General features: G+C 39.3%; 1 protein-coding gene across 2 annotated transcripts; it reads left to right on the plus strand.

The window, feature by feature from the left end:
* The first annotated feature begins 211 nt into the window (after positions 1 to 211).
* Positions 212 to 26,401, plus strand: rubcn (rubicon autophagy regulator). Of its 2 annotated transcripts, XM_015011258.2 has the most exons (21): positions 212 to 474; positions 2,851 to 3,004; positions 3,434 to 3,517; positions 4,436 to 4,595; positions 4,727 to 4,833; positions 4,983 to 5,232; positions 6,456 to 6,878; positions 8,689 to 8,784; positions 9,617 to 9,732; positions 9,838 to 10,036; positions 10,303 to 10,410; positions 11,165 to 11,239; positions 14,401 to 14,461; positions 14,822 to 14,954; positions 15,086 to 15,231; positions 15,621 to 15,685; positions 16,147 to 16,385; positions 17,587 to 17,648; positions 17,747 to 17,900; positions 20,732 to 20,825; positions 24,259 to 26,401. In XM_015011258.2, the coding sequence occupies exons 1-21, from the start codon at positions 434 to 436 to the stop codon at positions 24,396 to 24,398; spliced, it is 2,907 nt and encodes a 968-aa protein (XP_014866744.2). In that variant the 5' UTR covers positions 212 to 433; the 3' UTR covers positions 24,399 to 26,401. The 2 variants fall into 2 exon arrangements, with proteins under 2 accessions (XP_014866744.2, XP_087861149.1); XM_088005023.1 differs by lacking the exon at positions 11,165 to 11,239.
* The last annotated feature ends 272 nt before the right edge of the window (positions 26,402 to 26,673 follow it).

Genomic DNA, 26,673 nt, shown 5'->3' on the forward strand with positions numbered 1-26,673 from the left:
GCATAGAAAGGTCTAGAAAGTCAACCGGTAACTGATTGCTCAAATCCTCTCACTGGATAAACTGAAAACTTACTGAAATCAATTGAAAGATATTGATTTACATCCACCCAAAAAGACTAGACGAAACAAAACCGCCACTATCTAATTTTACAAATTTTGCTTCTTCAGTGCAAAAGTAGGCAGGGCGGCGGCCGTTTGCACCGCCCACTCGCTGATGCAGCATCCGCCGACAAGAGCTGATATGCGGCCTATTGTGTTTTGATTGCTGGCTCGGGTATTGTAGGTACCACAGACATGGCGGCGGGAGACTCGGAGTTTAGGTGACTCCCTCCAGAAACCTTTGCAGTAGCGCTAAAACTTTTTTGAGCATAATATCACAGGAGTTAGCGGGAAGCTGGCAGCTTTGGTGGGCAGCCGGCTCCGCCTGGAAGACATGATGGAGGTTACGGCGGAGGGAGAGGCGGAGGAGCGCAGGCAAGTGACAGCTTGGGCTGGGCGCATTACCTCCGGATAGCCGGGGGTTGGGTTTGCGTTTGGGTTTCGCCAGATTAACAGCACAACACAACTAAAACACGCATCGACATTCTTTTTTGTTGACTGTTTAGATAAAGGTGGCAAGAAATGTTTTGTTTTTGTTATTACAGAAGCGCCTTTAGCGTGAGTTTTAGCTGTGATGCTAAGGCTTAGTGGACATTTGTATCCAGTCATTAAAAGTGAAGCTGTTATCAGACACTGATTACTTTGACAGTTTTGTTACGTTACGTTATCTATTTGAAATGACTTCTAGTTATCCATTAGCTTTATTATTGCTAATTATTAACTAAGCGCTCATAGATAAATGCTAATCCTGGTCAAGTTGTGCTAGCAGCTAATGCTAACTGTCAAATAAGGTTTTGCAGGTTCTCCGTGATATTGTTGCCTTTAGACATACGAATTCGGACAGTTATGTTACTATTCACATTTTTTTTCAAAATTTGACAAATATGATTCCAGTGAATGGTAATATATATATAAAAAACAAGTACGTTGTATTCTTAAGCAGATTGGGTTTTCTCTGTCCGTTCACATATTAGATGTTTTAACTGTAAAATCTTTATCAATGTTTGACAAATTTCTACATGTATGCTTTCATACACAATCCGTTGTAACCTATTGAAAATGTCAACCGCCTTTTTGAGTTGGATTTTTAACACACGAGGTTAACACTTGAGGTATTTATAACCTACACAAGAACAGTAGCATTTGTTCTCTTCCAGAGCTGCAAAAACATAGCTCAGTTCAATCAAAAAGTACTTTATTAACTCCGGAGGCAAATTAAAGGTTTTAACTTGTACAATTTTCTTTAAAGAGTTGTTGTAAATGGCTTTAGACAGGAAGGAACTTCTGTAGCTGTCTGTATTTCAGCACAACTAAAGAAATCTCTGATTGAAGACTGTTGTAAGGTTCTACAGTTGTCCCCAGAACAGAACCATCCCTCATTATCAGATTGTTGAGCTTTTTTAAGTCTCTGGTTCTGATGTTGCTGCCCCAGCATATGATGGCAGAGGAGATTTTACTCTTCACAATATACTTGCAGAGCTGCAGCAGCCTGCTGGAAGCACTGAAGGACCTAAACTTCTTTTAAAAGTACAGTCTGCTCTGTCTTTTCTTGTAAATTGCTACACTGTTGTGTTCTCGCTGTTCTCCAGTTGAACCCCCAGGTATTTCTACTTCCCCACCATCTCCATTTATTCTCCCATGATGGAAATAGTGTTTGACCTGACCCTGTTTCTTCTGAAATGTACAATCTTCTCCTCTATTTTGTTCAAATTCAAGATAAGATGATTGTTTCCATGACACAAACTGATCCACCTGCTCTCTCTACTCAACTTCTCATTCATTTCTGAAAGACCTGATGACTGCAGAATCATCTGAGTATATCTGCAGATTCGGAGAATGGTTTTGGAGTTCCTAAAGCTTGTTCTCGACACATCATCTGGGCTATTTTATTTTTTTTTATTGTGAGTTTCATTTACTGCTGGAGAAGGACTTTCCAGGAGTGATTTTTTTTTTCCTTAGTTTTTGTTCCTCTTCTTTCCACCTCCAGCAAAAAACAAATTTCTCTGCTCCTGTACAAGCCTTTAGGCACACTCTGTCCTCTGTTGCTGCCTAACTTCAGCTGGCTCTGCAGTATGTGAGGAATTTTATCTAACTTTAAGCCAGTTACATGATGTAATTTGATTAGTGGCTGACCACAACAAGCCATTTCACACCAACAAGATTTGTTCTCATAAATGTGACCCTCTGCTCTATCAGAGTTATCAGTTCTAGTCTGATAGAATGTGTCTAAATTTACCATCTGTCATTCTATTTTAGATTTACATTGTGTGACATATCTTTCTGTCTTTTTCATTACCTAACAAAAGCACAAAGTTATCATAACAGACCGTCCCCTCCAGACACCATCTACAGATTATGTAGTATCTCATTCTGATAGAGCAACAGGAATTTCAATATGAACAATACAATAATGTCATTTAGAAAGTCAAATAAACAATGTTGAAGTTTATCTATAATCTAGGCTAATGTGAAATGAGATATGAATTCCTAGATGTCTTATGTTATAGGTAGAAATGGTTATAGGTATAACATTTTCTCTGGGAAGCATTGAGTTGGACAGGACGGCTATTCACTGGACTGTAACTTTCATTAAGTTGCTGAGGCATCCTTTTTTTCGTGGAATGTGTTTTGATCTGTTGAACCACATTGCTGTCACCAGCACTTCTTTACTTCCTTCCTTAACCTCCTCACCCTGCGTCTTTTTTTTTTTTTTTTTTCCCTCCCCATCCCGGTCCCCTTTTGTGCTTCCAGGAGGGAGCAATGGAAGCTGCTGTCCAGCCTGAAGACCACGGTGGAGGGCCTCGTGTCCACCAACAACCCCAACGTCTGGTCGCGGTACGGCGGCCTGCAGAGGCTGCACAAGGACATGAACAACATCCTCGGTCACAGACTGAAGAACGAGCAGGTCAGGGGATGCAGCTTTGTTTCAGTTTTTTTTTTCTTGAAGATGAACTTCATCTTTCATCGGTGGGCATTCTCACACTTGCGCCCCAGTTGCAGCTTTTGATCAACTTTGACCCTAACCATCAACTTGGCTAGCCAACTGAAACGTTGACAAGTGATTGAAAACATAACATGGAAAAGTTTTTTTTTTTTTCTTTTTTTTTTAAAGCCATTTTGCAAAAGATTTCTCTTAGTAATTCACCAGAGAACCTCACTATGCTTTAAAGGAGATAATAATAATAATAATAAATAATGATACTGACCATTTTACCTTAGACTCAACCATTGTTGTTATTAGGCAACATCCCACACTTTATTCTTTATAACTGCTTTTTGTTGTTTATAAAAACTGATATTTCTTAATGTTTTAAAAACTGGTTTACTGTTGCAGATCTACTACAAGCAGCGAGACTACTGGCCTTTTGTTTGGTGTGTTCGCTACATCAGCCCCCACCTCGCCATGCACATTGAACAGGTATGGGCTTCTCAGAGAGGGGAACAAAAGTGAAATCAAAGCATCAGATTCAAATGTTTGGGGAAATTTACTTGTAAATGTAAACTTAGAAAAAGAGAGGGTGATTTCTTTCAGTTCTGCATTTCTCATGTGCACATTACTAGACCTAGAAACTTTGTGTCAGTTTCTTGCTTGGTAAGTTTGGAAGTGTCTTGAGAAAGTTAAGCTACAAGGATAATTAAATGTTTCTATATTTGTTTAAACATCAAAGTAGTTCTCTAGGTTTTGAACATATCTTTACTGCAAATTAGGACTATTTGCTGCGATGATATTCTTCCTCATTTGGTAACTTAAGACAGGAAAACAATGATTTATTTCATAATACAGGATGCATAGGGATTCATCAAATAGATGAGGGCTACTATAGCGTCTAGTTTACTAAGGATAATAAATTGAATTCATGCCAATGTGTTCTCTGTAGTGTGAATTAATTTGCGTAAGAAAAAGGATGAAAATCCGCTTTAGAAAAAAAAAAGTACATGTGGAGGGGCAAAAATCATTAATCATAAAAAAATGTTAGGCATCCTAAATCTTCTTATGTAACTTGGTAGGCGCGTTTCATTGTTATGTCATGTGAAGAATGAAGTGAATCCCCACAGCTCTTTGTTTTTGTGGGATTTTTAAGCAACAGATGGGCGATTAGCAGCTGAAATGTAATTATCCTAATTTTTTGCTGCTGTTGCTGATCAGCAGGGCTTAACTGTGACATAACAGTCATGTGATCTCTTGCTTTCTGTTCTTGTTAGTTCAAGTTAAATGCAACTGTGCACCTAGCAAAGTGTTCTGGTTGATTTCTCGTGTTTTGTAGAGCTTCAAAATAACAAATATATATGTTTGCTTTGGATATAAATATATATATTTTTGGTCTTCATTTTTCAGTTCAGTCACCTGGAGCCGGTTCTGAGCAGCGGGGTGCACAGCGTCGGTGAGAGCCACAAGGCCGAGCGCTGGTTGCTGCACAGCTTGCAGGTTCATAAGCTGTCAGCTCAGCTCAAACCTCTGCTCAGGCATCTGGGAAACACACGGAAATATTACAACGGTGAGCGCACTGGTTGGGAGTGAAAATCAAACACTGTTTACTCATTCCATGTTCTCCAGTGGTTCCTGTTTACATGTTTTTTTTTTATTTATTTTTTTTGTTTGTTTCTTCCTCGTGTCCGTGCCCGTCAGACGATGCCTTCCTGCTGAGCGAGCCTCATGTGACGGCCATGTTTCAGTGTCTGGAGGCTGTGGAGCAGAATAATCCCAAACTGCTGGCCCAAGTAGACACGGTTGGGGTGGGTTACTCAAGCTTTCAACATGTGCTTCAAACTGCCTCTGTTTGGAAGAAATTAGTTCACCATCATCCATTAGTCAAGTATGGTTGAGTGTAAGTTGTAGGGAGTATGAAAAGGAATCACCTCAAGTGTTAATGTCCTTCCTCCAGCTTTCCCCGCTGAAAGGCTCTCCATGCCTGAGTCTGCTGAAGAGCCAGAGCCTGTGTGTGCTGCCAGGGGCCGGGGGGGCCTGGAGGAACGCCGACACGGCTCCTGGAGGAGACTCTCTGAACCGCAGACTAACCACCTCAAACTGCTCTCTGCGAGAAGCGGTCGCAGCCAACCACAGGCCAGCAAACACTACAGCAGCTAGATCCCCTAAAGGCAACAACACAAGTGAAGAAAGCATCAATACCAAGTGTAGGTTTTATGTGTCTCTGAATATATCTACATCATGTTTTCAAGATGTGCTAAAAGGATTTATTAGCAGGTTGTCCTTTTCATTTATGTTTTTTCTTTGTAGTCGTTGGGTTAAATATTAAACGGGTGAAAAAATCTATTGCTGGTTTCTGCAGGGTGAGTTCATTATCTTTCCCAATGACTGACAAAAGAACAAAGGTTATTGATCCATCCTTATTTCTCCTTCACTTTTTTTGAATCGTCAATGATGTTATGCTAGCTAGACTAATGGTAGATGGTCGTCTTTTCACCCAGATTTTCAGCAAGTGTTAGTAAACATATTGGCTATGTTGCTGTGAATTCACAGCAGTTTGTTTGTGAATTGACTGACTGAACTAAACATACAGAAGGCTAATTGTTTGCGGATGAGATCAGTATTTGAGACGCAGCCACTTTATAACAAAAACTGTTTCGATGTTTTCTCAAGCAGGAAATGACATTTTTTTTTATACTCTTCATCAAGCTACTATCAGGCTAAGTTTCTTTTATACATCAAGATAGAAAAGCTAAAGTTTTGAGTAGTTCAAATTTTAGAAATTTAGATTAGTCTTGTATTCCTAAGTAATCAGGCAGATGCTGCTAGTACAAAATGCTGCAGCCAGAATCCCAACAAACACCAGGGAAGTGAAGTCTTACTGTTTGCGAAATGAGAGATTTTAAAACATAAACTTTTAAGGCAGTGAATTATCTCAGACCTACATACGTTTTGGAGTTGATTCTCAGGCGTGAACTGTGTAGAGCGCTCAGATCATCAGTGTGTCACTCGGTGTCCTGCAGCTATGGAGCGAGATGAGGTGAGGCAGCTCAACACCGGAACAAGTTGCCTAAAAACCTGAGCTGTGCAAAAACTAATGATGTTTATTGTCCTGTTCAAATTGGGATTCAAGAGATTCACTGCAACTTGCCCATGAAAGGCAAAGTTTACATTCAGTTTGGTATCGTTTTTTGTTTTAACTTTAATTTTTTTTTTTTATTATCCAGTACTTAATACGTTTATTTCTTATTTTAATGTAATTTTCTTCACTCCCTTTTCTTTTCATGTGCTGTTGTACAGCTGTGCTTCCCCTGCCTGAAATTTGGCATCAGTAACAACCGTAGCAGAGTTCACCTTTTTGCACAATATAATAAATCAAAATAAACATGTTTTTCTGTTTGGTAATATTTTTGTTGATGCTGTGATGCAGACACTACCTCTCCAGCCAGCAGCGTGGAAACTCCGCGGGTGGTCGTGTCCAGGCCCGGGGACGGTGAGCGAGGTGCGACGCCGTCTCCTGGATCAGTCTCCGTCCCTCACATCTCCCTGTCGGAGTCCCCATCCTCATCCGTTCAGCCCGAGGCCGGGGACTCCTGTGACTGCGACTCCGACGATGGACCGGAGTATCTGGCTATCGGTAACCTGGGGCAACGCAGTCGTCGCGATTCCCGAAGCTCCATCCACAGCAGCGAGCAGGACCAGACAAAGGAACCTTGCACACAGCAGAGTTCCCAGACCTCGACCCCGCCGAGGTGCTCGTCTTTCTCAGAGGGCCAGAGGGGCCCCGGCAGGGGGCCCAAAGGACACACCCGCTCGTTTTCAGACACGGGGATCAGTCAAAAACTCAGGAATGGTGAGTGACGGGGACTGAATGTGCCAGACGACTAAATGCGCAAATATATTAAATAATGAAATGGTTTTACTGATGACATCATGTAAAGTCGAGCTGTTTTACTGGGCTAGTTAGCTAGCAGTAAAAACGAGGCAGATTTATTATCAGAGCGAGACGCTCCGACTGCCCTCTGCTGGGTTCCTACACAATCTGGGAAAGTCTGGAATTCGATTGGTGTCTTTTTCAGATTTGGATGAAAAAGTTTGGAAAAATATTTTCATATTCAGACTTTACTCCCTAAATAATATCCATCTATCTGTCTATCCATATTGCTCCCCATCCCCGCTGTGCTGGTCTGTCTTTCTGTTTTTCCGTGCAACATGTAAAATATGTAGGAACCCTGACTTTGTAACTTCCTGCCAGAAAGCGCTTTAAAGTTGACCTAACTTCCTCTGTTTTGCTCAGATTTGTTTTCCCTTTCAGCTTCAGTTAAACTGTCTTTCTCCTTTATCTCTCTACTCTCTCTTTTCACTCTTTATGCGAAGGAGGAGGCCACAGAAAAATCACCATAATAATAGAGGATCCAGTAGCAGGTTGGCAGTGCAGTTTACCTGTACTCCCATCATTTGACCCCATTTCACCCTCCCTTACTTTTTTTACTGCATGTTTATGAATTTTACCCTTCTCATTTCCAGTCTTGTGCTCAGCTCGCGATTGGTTCCTCAGGAGCTGCATTTTATTACATTTTGATAAATTGCTTCAAATTCATGAAACAAATGGTTACCTCCATTGTGACTTTTCTTTTGTTCATGCACATATTTGGTTTCTGTTTCCTGTCCTATCATTTCATTGAAAGTATTGCAGGACTATGAAATTTTTAATGTAACTTTTTTTTTAATGTTCAAGGTGAGGCAAAGAACTTTTACAATCAAGAATTCATCAGACTTTTTATGATCAAGTCCAAAATTGCAGTTAGTTTAAAACATTTTACTCCATAGTCCAAGTTTAATAGTATCTACTGCAGTTAAAAGAAGTATTGAACACATTTTTCTCAGTTTAGATATTTCTAATGGCGTCAGTGGCTGGAAATTTCCACCAGATGTTGGCATCAGCCCAAGATATCCTCACCCACAATACAATTGAAGCAAATTCACCCCCCACATTAAGTTGTGGGTGGAATAACAGGTTTTAACACACAGACTTCTGGTAAATATGTAGTGAAACAAAACTTGCTAGGTTAAAAGCAACTTCCAGGCCTCTGTGGGGAAACTGAGTCACATGCTTTGCTGAGGAGTGATTCTGGCCCGTTCTCCCACACAGACTGTCTCTAGTTCTTTCCATAGATTTTCAGTTGGAGTTGAGATAAATGATTGAATCGTTCCGTCTATTAAGAGCTTTCTAGACCGTGTGCTTAGGATTCCTATCTATCCTGGAAAACCACACTTATCAAGAAAGGACTGAGCTGTCCTTTTTTGAAGGGCAGCTCACACTATGATGTTCCCACCTGCAGACTGGTGTCTTTTTTTAAATTTTTTTTATAGGAACTAACTTCTTTATTACAGACATGTGATGTGAATATCATGTCAATGGAAAGGCTAGAAATGTATTTCTTCAGGAAAATTGATGTTCAATGCTTATTTTAAATTATTGTACCTGTTTCTCCATGCAGGTAATAGCCATGATTTATATAAACAAATATCACAAATTAAGCATTTCATTGTCTTCCATCACTTTTTCATACACGTTTCCATTAAGGATGTAGAATGCAGCTCAAAATGCAGTGATTAAGGTATTTTTATAGTTTGTAAAAACTTGTGTTTTTGTTCTTCAGAATCAGCAGGCGAAGACTCCAGCATGAAGGACTACAGTCCCTTCTCTCCTCAGCGCAGCGATGCCAGCACCCCCCGTTCTCTTTACATGGAGTCCTGTGAGTCTCATATCCTGTCAGAAAAAGATTCGTCTTTTTGTCACGTTCAGGTTTCAGTTGTATTTTGCTGTTTCTTTGTTGTTTTTGAAAGAAGCAGAAGTTTGGTTTTATTTTACTACAAAACGCATAATTAAACACATACCCGATAATTAATATATCAGGTATGACTAAATACTTTCTTCTTTTTTTTTTTTAAACTGATTTTTTTTTATTTTTTATTCAGATCAAGAGCTCCAAGTTTGCACTGGAGCTCTTGTGCATACTTGGAAATTTTAAACCTTTTATGGTTTAAAATTTCCTTTTAAACCATAAAAGGAAATTTTCAGGAAATCTTTCTAGGAAGGAAGAGACTTCAATTTCTTATTTTTTTTTTAAGCCGACAAGAAAACATGAGATTCCCAGCAAGGAAAAAAAGCAAAAAAACATTTATTGTTTATGTGACTATAAAATGATTTGCTGGTATAAAGTTTTACTTCCATAAATTCAAAATAAATGTTTATTTTGAGATTCTGCTGTTTGGATGACCTAAATATTGCTCATAATATTACTCCAACATGTTTATTGTTGATAAAAAAAACAACAACTTTTTGACAGGTTTCGGAAAAATTCTTAAAATAAATAATTTTAATTTATCTCGGAAGCAAAATCTTACAGTGAAAAGTTTTGGAAAATTCATCCCTTTTATTCTGCAGAACAAAAAAACATGTTTATAAATGACTTTGAGCAAATTCCTAGATATAATAAGATACAGCTTAATCAGACATAATTTGTTTTCCCTTGTTTGTGTGTTTTGCGTATTGACTTAAAGTTGTGCGTACTGTGTTGACATCAGATGGGCCCCAGTACAGCAGTGTGCCGGATGGGATGTTCAGGAAGCCATCGAAGGGACAGAGCCTCATCAGCTACCTGTCAGAGCAGGACTTTGGCAGCTGTGCTGACCTAGAAAAGGTAGAATCATGATTCACCTCGGGTCACGGTTTAACAGGATGACAAAGGAACATGAAGAGTTTAAATTTGGGAGACAACATGTTGGGTAATATCCATGCTTTGCAGGAAAATGCTCATTTCAGCATCTCGGAGTCCCTCATCGCCGCCATTGAGCTGATGAAGTACAACATGCTGCGCCAGGAGGAGGACGGTGAGGAGGAGGGCGACAGCGACTCCGAGATTCAGCAGCTCAAACAAAAGATCCGTCTGAGGAGGCAGCAGATCCGCCGCAGCCGTCTGCCGCCCTACACAACCTCCCAGCACCGTACGCCAAGTTACAACTCAACACCCAGCTCTCTCTTAAAATATTCAACTGATTAGTATTTTACATGAAACTTAAATTATGTAAATAACTTGTTGGTAAGGGGGGGGGCTTTAACCTTTTTACCTATTTTAGTTGCTGATGTGATATGGGACAAAACATGAGAGAAAACCTAACAATCTTTTTACCAGTCATGGGTTCTGCACATCTTCAGAAAAAAAGTCATATTTGTTTTGCATAACTTGTTGAAACTATTTCCTTGTGCTCAGATTTCCACTCCACTGACAGCGGAGGCTCCAGGAGGAGCTCTCAGGACTCCTTCCAGGGCCTGTCCGACTCCGGCTCGGCCGAGGAGGTGGAGGAGTGTGAACTGCAAGGTAAAGAGAGGGAACGAGGGATGAGAATGGAAAAAAAATTACAGATTTATTTGATGGCTTATTATTTTTTTTTTTTACAAAAGAAAAAGTTGATCAGTTTCATCAATATAGTGAGGTGTAAATAATGCAGGGGATCGACTTCCCTTCTAGCTGCTTTCAAAGATCCAAATTTATTACTTTAATCCAAACAGAAAGTATTTAATTTATATCCTTCCCAAATCATTTTTTGTAAATTGATTTTTTTAGTTTTATTTTTTCCCCCCTCCATTTTCTTCATGAATCATCATCTCATAACATCGTTGGCTGCTCACCAATCAGCTTTTATCATCTCCTATAACCTGCAGGTCAGAGTACAGCGGCCAGTCTGCTGACTGTGGATGTAAAATATTCCTAATGGCGACACGTGACGAGCCCAGTAGGGGCTCATATGGGAGCTCCGGCTGTAAAAGCTTCATAAAATCTCCCGTCATCTGAAAACCCGAGATGATTAACAGAACATCTACGTCTAAACATGCATTATGTCGATAATTAATGACTCTCTTGGATGTGTGCTCATTAAACCCGGGTGTGTTTCTTTACGTTTTTCAATACTGTTGATTTATTAACCTTTGACCTTCACAGCTCCCTTCTCAGTGCAGACTGTGTTTGGCTGGAACACTAACACACCTCTGTGTCCAGTGTTGAAATGTCTGAGTGGGTGTGGGTGTGCTCCTGTGGGCAGTGACGGTGCTGAATGTTAGTTTCTGTCTCTCAGATGGCTGTGAGGGCCAGTCCCTGCTGGCGGTGTCTCAGAGCGGCCTCTCCTTGTCACTCGCCTCCCTCTTCTCAGGTATCTGCTGGCTGACTCGCGGCCGACGCAGCTCCGTACGGCTCTATACAGAGAGGAAGCGGGTGGCTCTGATCCAAACTGGGGGAAAAAAAAATACCAGCTTTATGCTTCACTGGACTTTTTGAAGAGTCTGTAATTTATAATGACTTTGAAAAGTATTCATACCGCTTGACATGTTCAAACCACAAATTTATAAGTACTTAGAAAGTGCTTGAAATTTTATGCAACAGGCAATCGACCGTAATTGTGAACTGAAATGAAAGTGGCGTAGTTTTTGTTAAAGAAACCTGGTAAGTGTGACACATTTTATTTAGTGACCCAGAGTCAAAAGAATAGAATAGAACAGAAATGACTTTTATTGTCCCACAGTGGAGAAATTAACATGCAACAGCAGCAAAGTGACAGAACATTGAGACATGTAGCTTAATGCAGAGATTAAAAGAATGTAAACTTAAGGACGATATACTGTACTGTGAGGGATAGATTATAACATAAACATAAATGGTTTAAGCCAACCGGTGTAAAATAGTTTGTACAACAACCTCAGCTTGTCTTTAATAGGTTTGCACGTCTAATTTCAGATTTGAATGGAACTTGTGCAGACCTGCTTTCAAGTCTTTCCACAGATTCATAATTGGATGATTACGCTTTGGCACATGCCATTACAGCGTAGCTCTTACCTGTAGGCTAGTTGTTTGACTTTGTTGCTGAAGCTTTACTCCAGTAGCGAGTCTTTTGCCGAGTCTCAGACATTTTCTTGTTGCATGGCCTCATCCAGTCGCTGTCAGCTCAGATCAGCTTCACTGTTCCTGCTTTGAAAAGCGTCCCCCAAATCATGATGCTGCCACCACCGTCTTTGTTTTGGGAATCGAGTTCAGGGTGCTCTGCAGTGCAAGATTACAATCCTGACCAGAGAACCTCCTTTAACTTTTTTTCCACACCACTTCCTTCAGATTTTTGTTTAAAAAAAAATAGTAATGTTTAATTTTTCTTCAACTGTGGTATGAGTTATTTTGAGAGTTACTATAAATTCATCTTAAAGCACGTTTTTATTAGGATATTATTATGTGATGGTATTTCTTTTCTGCTGGACTTGTGATATAGTTTGTCGTTGTGCACAACAGTTAAGCTTCTAGGAAAAGTACAGAAAAAAAATAACTATGCCTTTTCTTTTAATTCAATTTACAAAGGCCTTTTCCTGTTCATTCTAAAATAATGATTATTGGAAGTAAAACGCCTGGTCATTGGCCTCAAAATTGTGAGTTATAATTTGCTAATAAATAGACATATTTGAACATCTACATTGGTCAGACCAACATCATAATTAGAGAGTGATTTGTTTTTTTGTTTTCTTTTTCTGTAGAAGTAGCTGTTAATAGTGAGATTAGTTTCTGCGTTACTCTGTCTTGTTTGGAGTCGAGCCAGCTGCCTCCTCACCTGAGCTGACCTGTGTTCTTGTTACTCTGCTGCTTCAAGGCTTTGGTGGTGCAGGAGACAGGTGTGCCTTTATCTGTCGGCTTTAAAGGAGGAGATGAGTGAAACTAATGGCGTCATGCTGTAACTGTAGCTTTTTCCATTATCATAATCCATCCACTTCATTATTTTATGTTTTATAGTAGTGAGTATTTATAATCATCTTGTACATTTCCTGCACATTTTGTTCTTCTTTTTGTAGGTACTGGGATTCAATATCTAAAACGGGAAGCAACATATTAAGTGTTACCTGTTTTTTTTTTGTTTGTTTTTTTTTAATAATAATAATAATGACCTGCCGTTATTTTCTGCTTCATGCAACTTAAAGCATCACTCACCTTGATGGTAGATTCCTCAACAAAAAGTCTCTTAATTTTTCTGTTATGATCGCACCTCACTCCTCTTTTTGCCACAGACTAAAATCGTGTCAAATTTCAGTCACCAACCTGCCTGAATAATCAGCGCAGAGCCGTCGTCTCATGCTTACTCATCCAAATCAAGCTGTTTCTCTAATTAAACATTGCAGATGTTTTCCTCTGTAGAGCTAAAAAGCCTTTTTATTGACTTGATTACCAGCTCTTGCTGCTGAGAACGTCTATTGTTGTACGTTTGAAAGACTCTGAGTGTAATCTGTGCTATGTGACAACAAGCCGAAATGTTGATCCTGCGATAAAGAGAAACTGATAAGAGGAAAAAAAAAACCCTGCAGCCGTTCTCCTGCTCTACCAAACCTGTTCTACTTATTTCCTTTCTTTGGTGATGTAGAAGAATCTGTCAAGCTTCTGCTGCATGCTCCTGCTTTAATTTAATAATCAACGAAATGTGTTTTTTTTTTTTTTCAGTAGATTCCTTATTTTGTAAAGTTTAAATGTTAAAATGCTTCAATTTAACTCTGTAATGGCTTTTTGTACTCTTCTTGTAGCTAATTCTCTTTTTTTAACTTCCTGATGGGAAACGAAGCTAATGAGAAACTTCTTCCAGTTTTTGCTTTTTAACTTGCTATAGAATTATTTTCCTTCTATTTGTAGCATTGAAGTCTTTAAATCCCTGAGATACTTTGAATATTTTATGGTACAATAAATATACCCTTCACAATTGGTAGCACCTCTGGTAGAGATCTGTACTAGTGTAAAATAAATAAAATAAAACTTCAAAGACTTTTGCTGTGAATGGTGGCAAACTATTTGGCCTTTAAACACCATTTGTTACTTGAAGCAGATGTTAATTTATCTTTCCCATTTTGAAGGTTGGATAACTATTTATCTATTTGCCCTGCATTTTTAAAATTGCTATTAAAATTTTGTCGTACTGTTTTGCCCAATGACAGTAAATTAATTCTAATTCTATTTCACTTTATATTTATTCCTCCAGGGAAACAATGAGTCACAATTTTTACTGATTTAAATGTTTCTCAACACTCTAGTCAGCTTTAAATTCGATTTAAAGTACCAAAATGCTTCAGATTCATTCGTTAGGAATTGTTGGGCGCTTCTCTGGTTGTGGCAGTATCAAAGTTTGTAAAAAAAAGTTTCGTATTGTACTGTAATCCAAGATTAATTTATTTTACTGCTTTTAACTAATCTCTACCAGTGGTGCAAAAAAAGTGAGGATACCTTGCTTTGCAGGTTAAAACTTGTGAACCTCTGATGTCCTCTGATTTAACCGCTCTGTTCTCGCTGTGTCTTTAGATGCAGACATAAAGCGCAGTGTAAGCTCCAGTGGCAGGTCCTTCCTGAGCTCTGAATCCATGTAAGTTACAGTTTTGTGCATTATTAACTCGGTCTTTTTTGGTTCTATCTTTTTGAATTCTGGTACTATTTGATCTTTCTAATCGTTTTTTACTCTCTGCAATGTTTTTGTATTTCGCAAGTTTAAATCTCTCAGAAAAGGTAAACTGATACAATAAAACCAGAGAAAACCCCTCATTTGTCCTCCAGAGACATTTTTCAGGAACTTCCATTTTATATCAATTTGCATCTTTTCTGCACTGTTAACCAGACTGGGGGGTTTTGTTGCACTTCTGTTGATTAGCAGAGAACAGGTGTGGCTAAAGCAGGTTTTTTTTCCTCTAAGAGGTATTTACATGTTGTTCCTATTGTTTTTCTTTAGCTCTCCCTCCTTCCTCCAGTCTAACTCGGCTGAGTCGGTGGCGATGGGTTTGCTCAGGCAGTTCGAGGGCATGCAGCTTCCTGCAGCTTCAGAGCTCGACTGGCTGGTTCCAGAGCACGATGCTCCACAGAAGGTGCAACGTCTCATTTTAATCTGAACAAAAACATGATGGTCCCTCGTACAATAGTTATAGGTTTTGTGTTTTGCAAACATGTTCTGGAAAGCAGTGGAGCGTATCTAAGCTTTACTCTCGTCTCCTACCAGCTGCTGCCTATTCCCGACTCTCTGCCCATCTCTCCTGATGACGGAGAGCACGCAGATATCTACAAGCTGAGGATTCGAGTTCGAGGCAACCTCGAGTGGGCGCCGCCGAGACCGCAAATCATCTTCAACATCCATCCTGCACCAAAGTCCGTAAACATAAGTTCTCCCTCACTTTGCTGCCTTTTTAAATCTGTTGTTTTAATCGTTATTTATTGAAAAGCTTTTCATAAAATGTATTGACTTGGTTGCAACATGTGGGGCTTCATTTTTTTATCAGAGCTACCTGCCAAATAAGACTGTAACAAACCCTGGGGATTTATTTAAAACAGTTGAAATTTAAACTTTTAACACGTGATGAAGTCAAGGACCTAACAAGCAAATATTTTTAGTAATGCCATAAGGTAAACCAGTCTTCTTTGTTTTCACATTTAAAGATATTTCTAAAAATTACTTGAAAATGGATTGTAGATGTCAGTTTGCATAAGACCACTGCAACCTAAATAGCCAAATTGTTTGGTGTTTTGTTTCATTTCAGGAGGAAGATCATTGTTGCCAAGCAGAACTACCGCTGTGCTGGATGCGGCACCAAAATTGACCCAGGTATGACCGGCAGCCACAGTAATACTAATGCACAAATGGAAACAAAGTGCAAAATGGTTTTAAATTGGGTTTTACATTTCTGACACATTAAGACATCAAATATTAAGTCCTGCTTAATAGACTGACAGACACTTCATTTATAGTCTGTTTTTATTTTTTTATTTTTTTCTTCATTTCTTTGAAAAATGGTTTGCTTTTAATAGCTTCATTCATCATCTCAATTCTGTTAAGTACTCTCTACTATTAAAAATACTCTTTTTTTTTTTTTTTTTTTTGCATTATAGTTACAGTTGTCAGTTTGGTTGTCACCTGTTTGAGCAAATCAGACTGAAAATCGCCTAATTTTTTTTGTCTTAATTGATCAAATTTATACAAAAAGTGGCAATTAGATTTTTTTTTTTTTTTGTTTGACTACGTCTTCTCTCCTCCTGTTGTGTTTCTGCTGGCTGCCCTCGCCTCAGACTACATCAAGCGACTGCGATACTGCGAGTACCTCGGCCGCTACTTCTGCCAGTGCTGCCACGAGAACGCCCAGGCGATCGTTCCCGGCCGAGTTCTCAGGAAGTGGGACTTCAGCAAGTACTACGTCAGCAACTTCGCCCGGGACCTGTTGAGCAAGATTTCAGGAGACCCTCTGTTCAACCCGAGTGACATCAACAACGGCTTGTACAAGAAGATCAAGTCTCTGGAGTCTGTCAGGGTGAGTTCAGAGGCGGTAACATTTTCCATGCTGATGTTTACGAAGATTCACGGGTTGCATTCGGCTAAAGGAGACATTTCTTATCCTCACAAACATCCCAGAGGGAAGAATATCGAGTCCCACAAAGAGTGAAATAAAAAACTTGTGACCTGCTGCATTTTGAGTGAGGTGGAATGAATAGAGACATTCAGCATTTATCAGCTGCAGTTAAAATGATGCTAAAAAAAAAGTCTCCTAATGCTGCTTCAGTGGCACACAGCATTACTGAGCTGCAGGGTGAGGAAAGAAATGGCCAGAAACAGGATTTTAATGTTTCTCACACAGCTCAATGGAAAACGGATTCTTCCTAAAGAAAATTTATTTAAACCACCAACGATATCTGAGGTTTACATTATTGTGGTTTTACGTTCAAGTAAATTTATTCTGCAAGCGAGGCAACCTAAACTTCTCAGCACTGAAGTTTATACCTAATAATTAAAAAGAAATGACCCCAAAATAAAAAGAAAAGCTCAAAACTTATTAAATAAATAAACTGATAAAATTTTATTTAAAATTTAAAATCTGTTTTCGTAGCTGTTTCTATATATTTTTTATTATAATTAGGATTTAGACTTCGCTGTTCACGTTTAGTTAAAGTTGAAGCTCATTAGTCAGCTGACTAGATCACTTGACTCTTGGGGTTTTCTTTGAGAGATGAACCGATTGAAGGAAAGCATGATGATGTTTACTGAAGTTTCTTTTTTTATGAGTTGTTCGAGGCTTTTTGGACATGTTTCAAAGTTTTTGCTGCTTTTTTTTTTTTTTTTTTTTTTAACTCTATTTTGGTCCTGCCAAGATAATTTATTATTTTCTGAAGTCTTACCCCTTGTTTAAAAGGAGCAGTCAATGCGTCTCTGTGAAAAATTACCTATTTAAAATGGCTTCTTATAACTTTTCTGCTTCCTCTGACTTCAGTTTTAGATGTTTTCACGTTTGTGATGGTGGAAATGGCTGAATTTGAGTCTTCCTCCTTCACTAATGGCGTCCATACTGAAGAGTGTTGTGGATAACATGAACTTGTAGCACTTACTGAATGGAAAAGGGTTGGATTTCAGCAGTGCTATAGACCAAAAGCTCTTTAAAACTGTTTAATTCTCTTTATGTAGTATTTTTTTTCAGTATTGAATACTTCAGTAACTTTTTTTTTTACATTTTTCTTCAGGTTTTAAGAGTGCAACTTTTTCACATGAAAAATCTCTTCAAGACTTGTCGCTTGGCCAGAGGGTAAGCCTCTCTGTTCGCATTAACCAAAGCCTGTTTGGGATGGAAAAAGCTACTGGACTGGAGAACATCACCCGTTTATTTCTGCGTCTTCCTTTCAGGGTTCTTGACCAGTTCGACAGCGTGCCGGGTCACCTGACCGAGGACCTTCACCTCTTCTCGCTCAACGATCTTACTGCTGTTCGCAACGGAGAACTGGCTCCTCGGTTGAAAGAGCTGCTTAAGCTGGGCACCATGCATGTAGCTGGTTGTGTGGTAAGACAGCTGCTATGACAACTGGTTGACTTCATATTAGTGCTGTTATAATAGTTATCGATTTTTCTGATGATTAACCGGATAAAAATATAAACTGGCACATTCTGCAGATTTTTTCCAATGGGCTCTTTGCACCTACGGCGTTGACGTCACATCTCCAGGAGCTAATGCGGCTCACTTGTTTCTGCTTTGAGTTACCATGACTGGTAGAAAAGACTAAGTCGTATTTCAGATGCAAAAAACGCAATACTATGAACATTGTTGTCTTCCTAATATAATGGGCTTTTAAGTTTTCATTAATTTCCAAGCAATCCTGAATTAAGAAGATGGTGGCTTGTAAATATTTGCCACTACCAGTTAAAGCTAATGCTGCACAACACAAAGTTTGCAGCCTTCACTTCACTCCGGCTCAGCCTAAAAATACAGGGGACACGGATGATAAATAAAGGAGCCTCCCTGAGTTATTTCCATTGAATCACTTCTGCATTCAGCCTGAAAGAGCGAGTTTATGGGGAACGAGAGAGCCAAGCAACTGATCCGCCTGTACATACTGCTGTAAACACCGTCCTATTCGAGCTCTTCACAAGAAACATGCAAAGGTAATAAAACGAAATAACACGGAGACCTTAAAAGACACGGTCATATTTTTCTAAAAGCAGCAACTTTGAACCTGAACAGCTGAACCAGATCTCTGACACCAGAGCTGCGCTACTGTCAAGCTATGAGGCTTGTTGAGCTTCGTCAGGCTTCGGAAGTAAAAAGCCCGAACTGTAACCTCCCCCGTTAGTCTGACACTAACGACAATAAACACACATAATATACTTGAAAATTAGATAAATACATTGTCCGTTAGAATGTTTAGATACTTAAATAGCACATTTTTACAAGAACAATGTCCGAGAATATTGCCTACTAGCATAAGCTAAGGTTAATGTTAGCCACAAAGTTTAAGTAAAAGTCACCTTCGTATCAGTGAATGTATAACGAGGCGAACATCTCAAACCTTTCTCCAGCTGACTTGTTGGGGCTTCGGATCGATGTACAAACCTTGGCCAAGCCCTGAAAGCACCTATTGTAAAAGGCCATTTTCAATAGATCGGAAACAATCGAGCCGCTTTACCCCGAACGCGGAAGCTGAGGTGCAAAGAGCCCATTAAACACTTGCGCCTTTTGGACAGTATAATAAATACTTTAGAGGAGGAATTTATTTTTTCATTTCCGTCTTTCAAATAGAAAAAAATGCAACAACACAGCATTGCTTGAGTGTCTATCAATTGTGTCTTAAAAGTTCAGCTCTTTCTGCTTGCCTTAATTAGGGCTGTTGTAAACGAATATTTTAGTAATCGAGTAATCTATCGATTATTCTTACGATTAATCGAGTAATCGGATAAAAAAAATTCTAAAATGAAATATTGGTAAATCTGGCATAATACCGGTGTTACTATCAGATATCAATATCAGTCCAATTTTTCATATTTGAGCATCCCTAACAGTTGCTTTTTTGTAGTTTAGAAAACTAACCTGTAACAATAATAGCTCACTTTCTAAGTTAACCAGAAGAAAAGTTATAGAAAAATCTGAAATTATATTGAATTTAATAACAAAGAGGCAGGCTCACAAATATGCTTATAAAAAATGTCTACAATGCAGCTTTTAGTTTATATATTCATCTTCAGTGAGTTTAATAGATTAATTAAACTCACCTTGCCACCTAACCTGTCACGCTTTGGGTTTGAAAATACGGGAAATGCCGCCTGGAGTGGGAGGAGAGGGCGAATGAACGAACGTAAGATGGAGGGGAGGAAATAGACCAGCGGACTGACGAACCGTTAGACCGGGGGACGAACACGGGGGGAAGCAATACGGGATATTTACGACACCTTCACTGGTCACACTCAGAAACTCATCTACCAGCCATGTACGATGCGCTCCGCCACCCGTTTCTTCAGACCGGGATATGAAATTTATTGTGCGGTTCGTCGGTAAAGCTAAATTTACACGGTAAGCATCAGCTACTCAGCCGCCCGCCCTGTTCAGTCTATCCGCTCACCTCAGCGCTCTTCCCGCCGTTCGCTTTCAACCAGCAGCCCCGGAGGAGAAATGCTGCCGTACTCCAGGCATTCCCCCAGTCATTTTAAGGATGCTTATTGGTTCCCCAAAAACGATAAAAAGTCGGGCATTATCATCAATCAATAAAATCCCCACGGGCCAATCTTGAAGATTGGACTTTATGCCGCTGAGACTTAGCTTTTGTCAACAACTCAGAGGCGGAAGTGAGAGCTCCGCGCAACGCAAATGAAGTCCCGGCCGGAACACGGTGCGCTAACTAATAAAACATAAATTAACGAAGCTTCGAGGCAGGTAAATTTTCCTCGAGGAATTTTAGTAATCGAGGTACTCGAATCATTCGAGGAATCGTTTCAGCCCTAGCCTTAATACAGTGTAGGGTTGAATATTATTTGAATTAACTGATTAATAATTGGATTTTTTTTTTTTACAGAATTTATATCAGCTGAAGCTAAAACTATGCTACTCTAATAGTTCTGGGTTGAACATGTTTACAGGAATATATATATATTTTTTTTAATTCTTAAATGCAAAATGTTTATATTTTTTGTACAGTTTCAGTCTAATTACTGCTCTGTTTTCTTTTAGCATAATGGGCTTCTTATGAGCCTGTATGCTTCAGCTTAACAATTATTCGATTACTAAATTAGTTGACGATCACCTCAATAGTCGATTCATCACGTTTAACCTGATTAATCGTTTCAGCCTTACTTCACATTGTCCCAGCAGTTTTTTAATCATTTTTTGCTTTCTCTCTCCCTCAGCTGTGTCAGGCGAAGGGCTTTGTCTGCGAGTTCTGCAACAACGACAAAGACATCATCTTCCCCTTCCAGCTCAGCAAGTGCCAGCGCTGCGAAGGTGAGCCCTCAAGACCCCAGTCCTCCCGCATTTCCTTTCAACTAAACTGGAGAGACTGGAAGATCCCGACCCCTCGTAGACTGGCGAGAGCGCTTTCCAGAGACAGGAAAGAAGGGGAGGGCGGAGAGGAGCTGGGGGTAGATCAGGAGGTGAACAGCGGAGAGCAGCAGGATGGAGGAAACAAACAGAAGGAGGAGTCCAGGGATTCATCCGCGAGAGAGGGAGCGCTTCAGCATTTTAGTGCTGGGAAGACGGTTAACTCAGTTCCCTGGATTGTAGAAAGTGAGAAGCAACAGGAGAATATAGGGAGAGCTGAAAAGGAGAGGAAGGAAGAGCTTGAGAGCAAGGGAAGTGAAGATGAACATGCAAGAAGAGAAAAAGTGAGTTTGTTGAAGGCTCTACGAATAAAGAGATTAAAGCAAGACAGACGTGATAGTGAAAAGTGCAGCAGCCTTGAGAATTTGGATGAAGCAGGACAGGAGGGGAAAGGGCGCAGGGGTAATCGAGTAAAGAGTTTGTCAAAAAGAGACGATGAGAATGAACAAGAAATGAAATCGAAAGAGGAAGAAGGAAATGAAGAGTGTATAAAAAGATCACTGGTAAGAACAGAGGAGGAAGAGAAAGCTCAGAAAGACACAGATTCAGTAAAAACTGAAAAATTTTCCGTCTTCAAACTACTGAAACCACATCAGCTAGCAAGTGTTTTTTCAAAAAACAAAAGCACGGAGGAGAAGGAAGAACAGAGCGGCGAAAGTGATGTGGTAGTAAATGCAGAGGTGGTGAAGGAAGAGCGAGAGGGTACAGCAGAGACGAAATGGAGGAATCAAAAAACCCGCAAAGCCAGGAGATTAACTAAGGGCAGGAAAAGCAGGGTGAGCGGCGTGGAGGATGGAGCGTCCACAGAAGAGAACAGAGAGACCGAGGATGGAGATGAAGGAGTTGGAGGTCAAGAGTAGATGCTGAGGAAGATTTATTTATCTGGAAAGTTTAATAAAGCCTGTTTCTTGAAATTAGAGAGCACTATTTTGTTATAACTGCCAGGTAAAAGTATGAGCCGTATGCAAAGCACTTTTAAGACTTGTTATATTTTTATTTAAGATTCTTTTCCATTTATTACACATTTTACACTTTTTCTACATTTTCTCTCTTGTTTTACAGTTTTTTTTTTAATGATCAATTTAGAGACTTGAGATTTTGACTGTTTTCTAGATAGAGCAATATCCTTGTCAAAATCTGTTCAGTTCAAAGCCATGTCCTGCTGTATGTTTATTTTTAGAAAATGGGTTTAAAACTAGGGATGTCCTGATTGAGATTTTTTTTTTTTTTTTAAAAACGTGAATCAGAGTCGATAAAACCAAAACAGAGTACCGGTTTACTGTTTTCTTACAACCGATTCCATGTGCGTTATGACTCTGCAGCATTACAGTGCAGTAAATGCCACACTATTGCAGTGTTGCTGTGAATGTGTAGTATTTAACTCGCTCACCAGTATTCTTCTGGACAGTCCTCTCCTATGTTTTTCTTAACAGCGACAGAATCTCTATTGGACAAATTCAATCTACTAATTTAACATATCTTTGTCATTTACTTCCAACCATTTATCTGACTGACACAGCTTCTGACACAGCTTCTGTTGTATATATTTTTATCCTTAACAGCTTGAGCCAGTTAACTCATGCTTCACTAACAGCCATCATATTTGCTCTCTGTTTTGATACGGAAATTAACTCTGTGTAGACTAGACCTGTGGGTAGATTGTCATATTGGTGGCAGGATATCGTAATAGAAACAACATCAAGATCTCCTGGGTGGTTCGCCCTGGGCGCCAAACAGGCTAGGACTGCATCTGTGCACATGTGTACCACTGTTACAGAAGTGATGCAGCTGTGACTGTCATATGACACCATATGACTAACAGCATTACTTAATCCTGTGCTGTCTGCATATATCATGTTTCACTCACATCGGCATGCTAGCTGCTTGCTCAAAGATTTATTTATTTCTTTTAACAGATGATCAGTGGATTCTTAATGTGCCTTCATGGTGAAACAGTTTAGCTCTGTTAATTGCACATCCTTGATCCCAAAACACATGCACTATGCAGTATGGGATTGTATCAGGAGTTTCTGTCCTGTCTTTATAGACGTGACAGTGCTTAATTTTCAACAACATTCCTATAATTTCCGCATCTTTAGACCCACTTAATATCTACATTTTACTAATTAGATTTGTTAAATTGACTTGACAGTCAATAACTGATTGAATCGGGACATCCCTAGCCTCTTTATAAACAACTTTTTAATGTATTGTCATTTATTAAATCCACTCTAACGGTGTATAAAACTGTAATTTGGTGTGTCGTGGGACAGTGGGGGGAGCTGCAGCTGGAACATCATGGTCTTTTGGGAATATTCTCAACCATTTTAGACATCTCTTATTGCTGTTTCACACCCTTATGATCTTCTTGTGGTGTGGGAATCTTTTAACTTTTCTTCATTTGCTGTTTTGCGTTCCTGGTGTTACTGGGCTGGTGTTGGTTTTGGCTCTTCTGGTTGCACAGCTGGTGGTGGGTAGATATTTTGTCAGATGGTGGTGGGCATCTGATTTGCAATTAGATGAGCAAAAATAGTCTTAACTGGATAATTTGTACCTCTAGGTTAAACTCAAGCTATTCCTTCTGGTTCCAGGAGGAACAGCTGTCATATTTTCTTCTCTTTAGCTTTGAATGGCTGCCTTCATTAGAAAAATAATGCTGCTAAATGACGTCACAGAAGGTGTGCGTCCCCTCTCTCGTGTTTATAGTTGAAACTCCTTGTGGTTCTGAATTTCAAAATGGACGCCTGTCAGAGTTGGTTTCTCCTCATGTTTCTCTGCCTGAGCGAGTGGAGGATTTTAGTTTGATCACTTGCGTTCTCTATTCGATTTTCTTTTATCTGCTAGTTTTTGGTTTGCTGTTAGAGTTCATCTGTGATGTTGAAGAGATTATTTATGCCTTGTACAGTTGTGGCTTTTTATTTATTTTTTATCTTCAGTTCAACATGAAATAAACGTGTTTTTTTAAATTCACCTTGAGTTTCATCTCATGAATCCATCATCTTAGACATGTTGTTTTTCCACTTTATTTCGTATGAGGGCAAATGAAATCAAGTGCTGCACAGGTTGAAACTGCTTTCACTGCTAATGAGTATCAGGACGAGTCTATGCAGGTTTAATGTTGAGGCTCTGAGGGCACCAACTGCTTCCTCCCATCTGCCTCGCTGACTTTCACCTCTGTGCCTTTTATACGCCCGTCCTCCCTCAGCTCTGCTTCTGATTGGCCACTTTTTTTTCTTGTGCAACTGGTTGAACCTGTTTGCGGCTGGCTTTTGCATGCAGTCTGACGTGTAGTTGTCTTTTTGCCTGCTAATGTTCCTGTGTTCCTCCTCCCTTTCAGAGTGCCACGCCTGTTACCATCAGAGCTGCTTCAGGACGGGTAAAGACTGCCCCCGGTGTAGGAGGCTGGCTGAGCGGCGGGAGAGGATGGCACGCAGAAACATGGAGGAGCAAGAGGACGAAGGAGGGGGAGGGACTTAGTGCCGGCAACACGGTGACCTCAGGAAAGAAGAAGAAGAATTGGAGGACAAATCGACAATGATTGTAGTCTCTGACCTTCTCCCCGTCTCTAGCTCATTCCTCTCAGATCACCAGAGAAAGCTTTTTTTTTTTTTTTTTGACCAGATCGCCACGTATGGAAGTGGAGTTTTGAGATGAATGTTTTCTACAAGCCCCTTCAAGATATGCACTTTATTTTTATTAATGCTTGAAAAGTATATCGATTATTATGCAAATTTAACAGAATTTTCTCCACACTGTGGGGAAAAAACAAACAAAAAAAACAAACTAATAAGGCATTCTTTAAAAGTGACACATTGAAGATTTAATTTCTTAAACCTAACAAGCTAACAATTCAGCCGTTACTCCTCAAAAATCTGTTGAGATTAATTGTTTTGATTGAAAATTATTTTAAGTTTATTATATTTGTGTAACTCTTCTCCGCCTTACCAGCGTTCCTCAACAGTGCTGAATCATTCCTGTACAAATAGACCAGCTCTGCATGAGAGATCAAACCTGCGGCCTTGCACAGTCACTTGATGCTAATAATTTAGCAGTTTTATGTGCAACACGAGCCAAAGACCATCTTTAACTTTCAGCACTTGTGTGTTGTGAAATGTAACCAATCTGTCAACAAAGTAGGAGTATTTAATTTAGCCCAAGGCTTCGCCCTCTTTACACATACTGGTAAGATGCTTCTTTTATTAGTTTGACATTTTGTTTTGTTGACACCCAACATGGTAGGATACATTTATTTGTGAGAATAACACTGGAAGTTTAAAGATGCATAACTTTTAAGATTTGACGAGTAATAATTGTTTAAATGGTCCTTTCAGGTGCAGTTTTGTTTTATTCTGAACATTAAGAAAATATTTACCATGTACTTTTCTATTTTTTGAGCCTTATGTTTTGTGTTTCATGCCGACTTTGACACTTCTTTTGTGACCAATGAACATGTAATGGAAACGATGGTGGAGTGTCTCAGCAAAGCTGAATTTGCAGGAACGGGTGTCATTGTCGCAAGCGTTATCGGTAAAACTGGAAATGACCAGTCGTCCTGCTGCTTGGTGTGTGTGTGTGTGTGTGGTAACTAAAGTGGACTTTGAGTGAGTGCTGGTATCTACCTGCTGCCCTTGCTGATTTCTATTGTTGCAGCTTTTGAGATAACTGCGTGTTTGGTTCTTTGCACTGATCCGGTGTGTTCTGGTGGAGTTTGGATGTAATTCTGCTAATGTTTGTTTTAAGAACGTGAACTTTGAGCTTGAAATGTTACGGACTCTAATGATGCCTAAAGCGGTTTTGATCTAATGTTAATTCATCACTTTCTTAGGTTAAACTCAAGTTTAGCAAATTGGCTTTCTGTATTAGAGGTGAGGTTTAAAATTATCGTCCCGTTCATGTTTGGGGGTTATGTGACATTTTTATTTTATTTTTTTTTCTCTCCAGGTAACTTCATGTGTTGTCTAAAGAAATGAGATTAGGTAAAAAATTGCATTTTAGACTTTTTAGAAAAGTGTTTTGCACTTATGTTAACGATTAGATTTTCATATTTTTCATCTGTGGACCAGTATAAATGAGCAGAAATGTATATTATATTTATTCTTGAGGTTTCAAATTGCTAACAAATGGTTCTATTTGTCATAAATTAGATCAGCAAAAATAGTTTTAACTGGATAATTTGTACTTCTAATTTCTAACGGCTAATCTCTTCAAAATGGATCCATTCATTGTTTATGCACTTGATTTTTCTTCTTTTTTTTTTTACTAAAGAGACTTTTCAGTTTAAAGCTTTTGAACAAAGTATCCGCCCAGCTCCTCTGATCAGCTTTGACTTGGACCTGCCTTTGTTAAGGAGGAGTGAAGAGGCTTAAAGTGCACTACAGAGTTAAAAACTTTTATTAAAAATGTTAATTGTTGTTCTTATTCTTGATTTGCTTTGAGTATGTAATGATGTTCACAATAAATGACTGGCAAGACTGTTAAAACTCTGGTGTCGCTCGGTGTTCTTTGAAGTTTAAAATGTTTTCAGGTTATGTTTAGTTAATGGTTTGTATTACGGTTAAGCTCCTCCAGATTTTAGAGCTTTAACCAATATCTTAGATTTTACTTTCTGCATATAAAATGTGTAAAGTACAAAAATGCAAGACTGAGTTAAATGTTAGAGAATAAATAGTGGCTATTAACTTTTAATATGTCAGACTGCTCAGCTTTTTCTGACTGAAGCACTTTAAAAATCATTTTAACATTAAAATTGACT

The sequence above is a fragment of the Poecilia mexicana genome, unplaced genomic scaffold (assembly GCF_051168715.1).
Source record: "Poecilia mexicana isolate PSO_F unplaced genomic scaffold, ASM5116871v1 scaffold_4, whole genome shotgun sequence".
Lineage (NCBI taxonomy): Eukaryota > Metazoa > Chordata > Actinopteri > Cyprinodontiformes > Poeciliidae > Poecilia > Poecilia mexicana.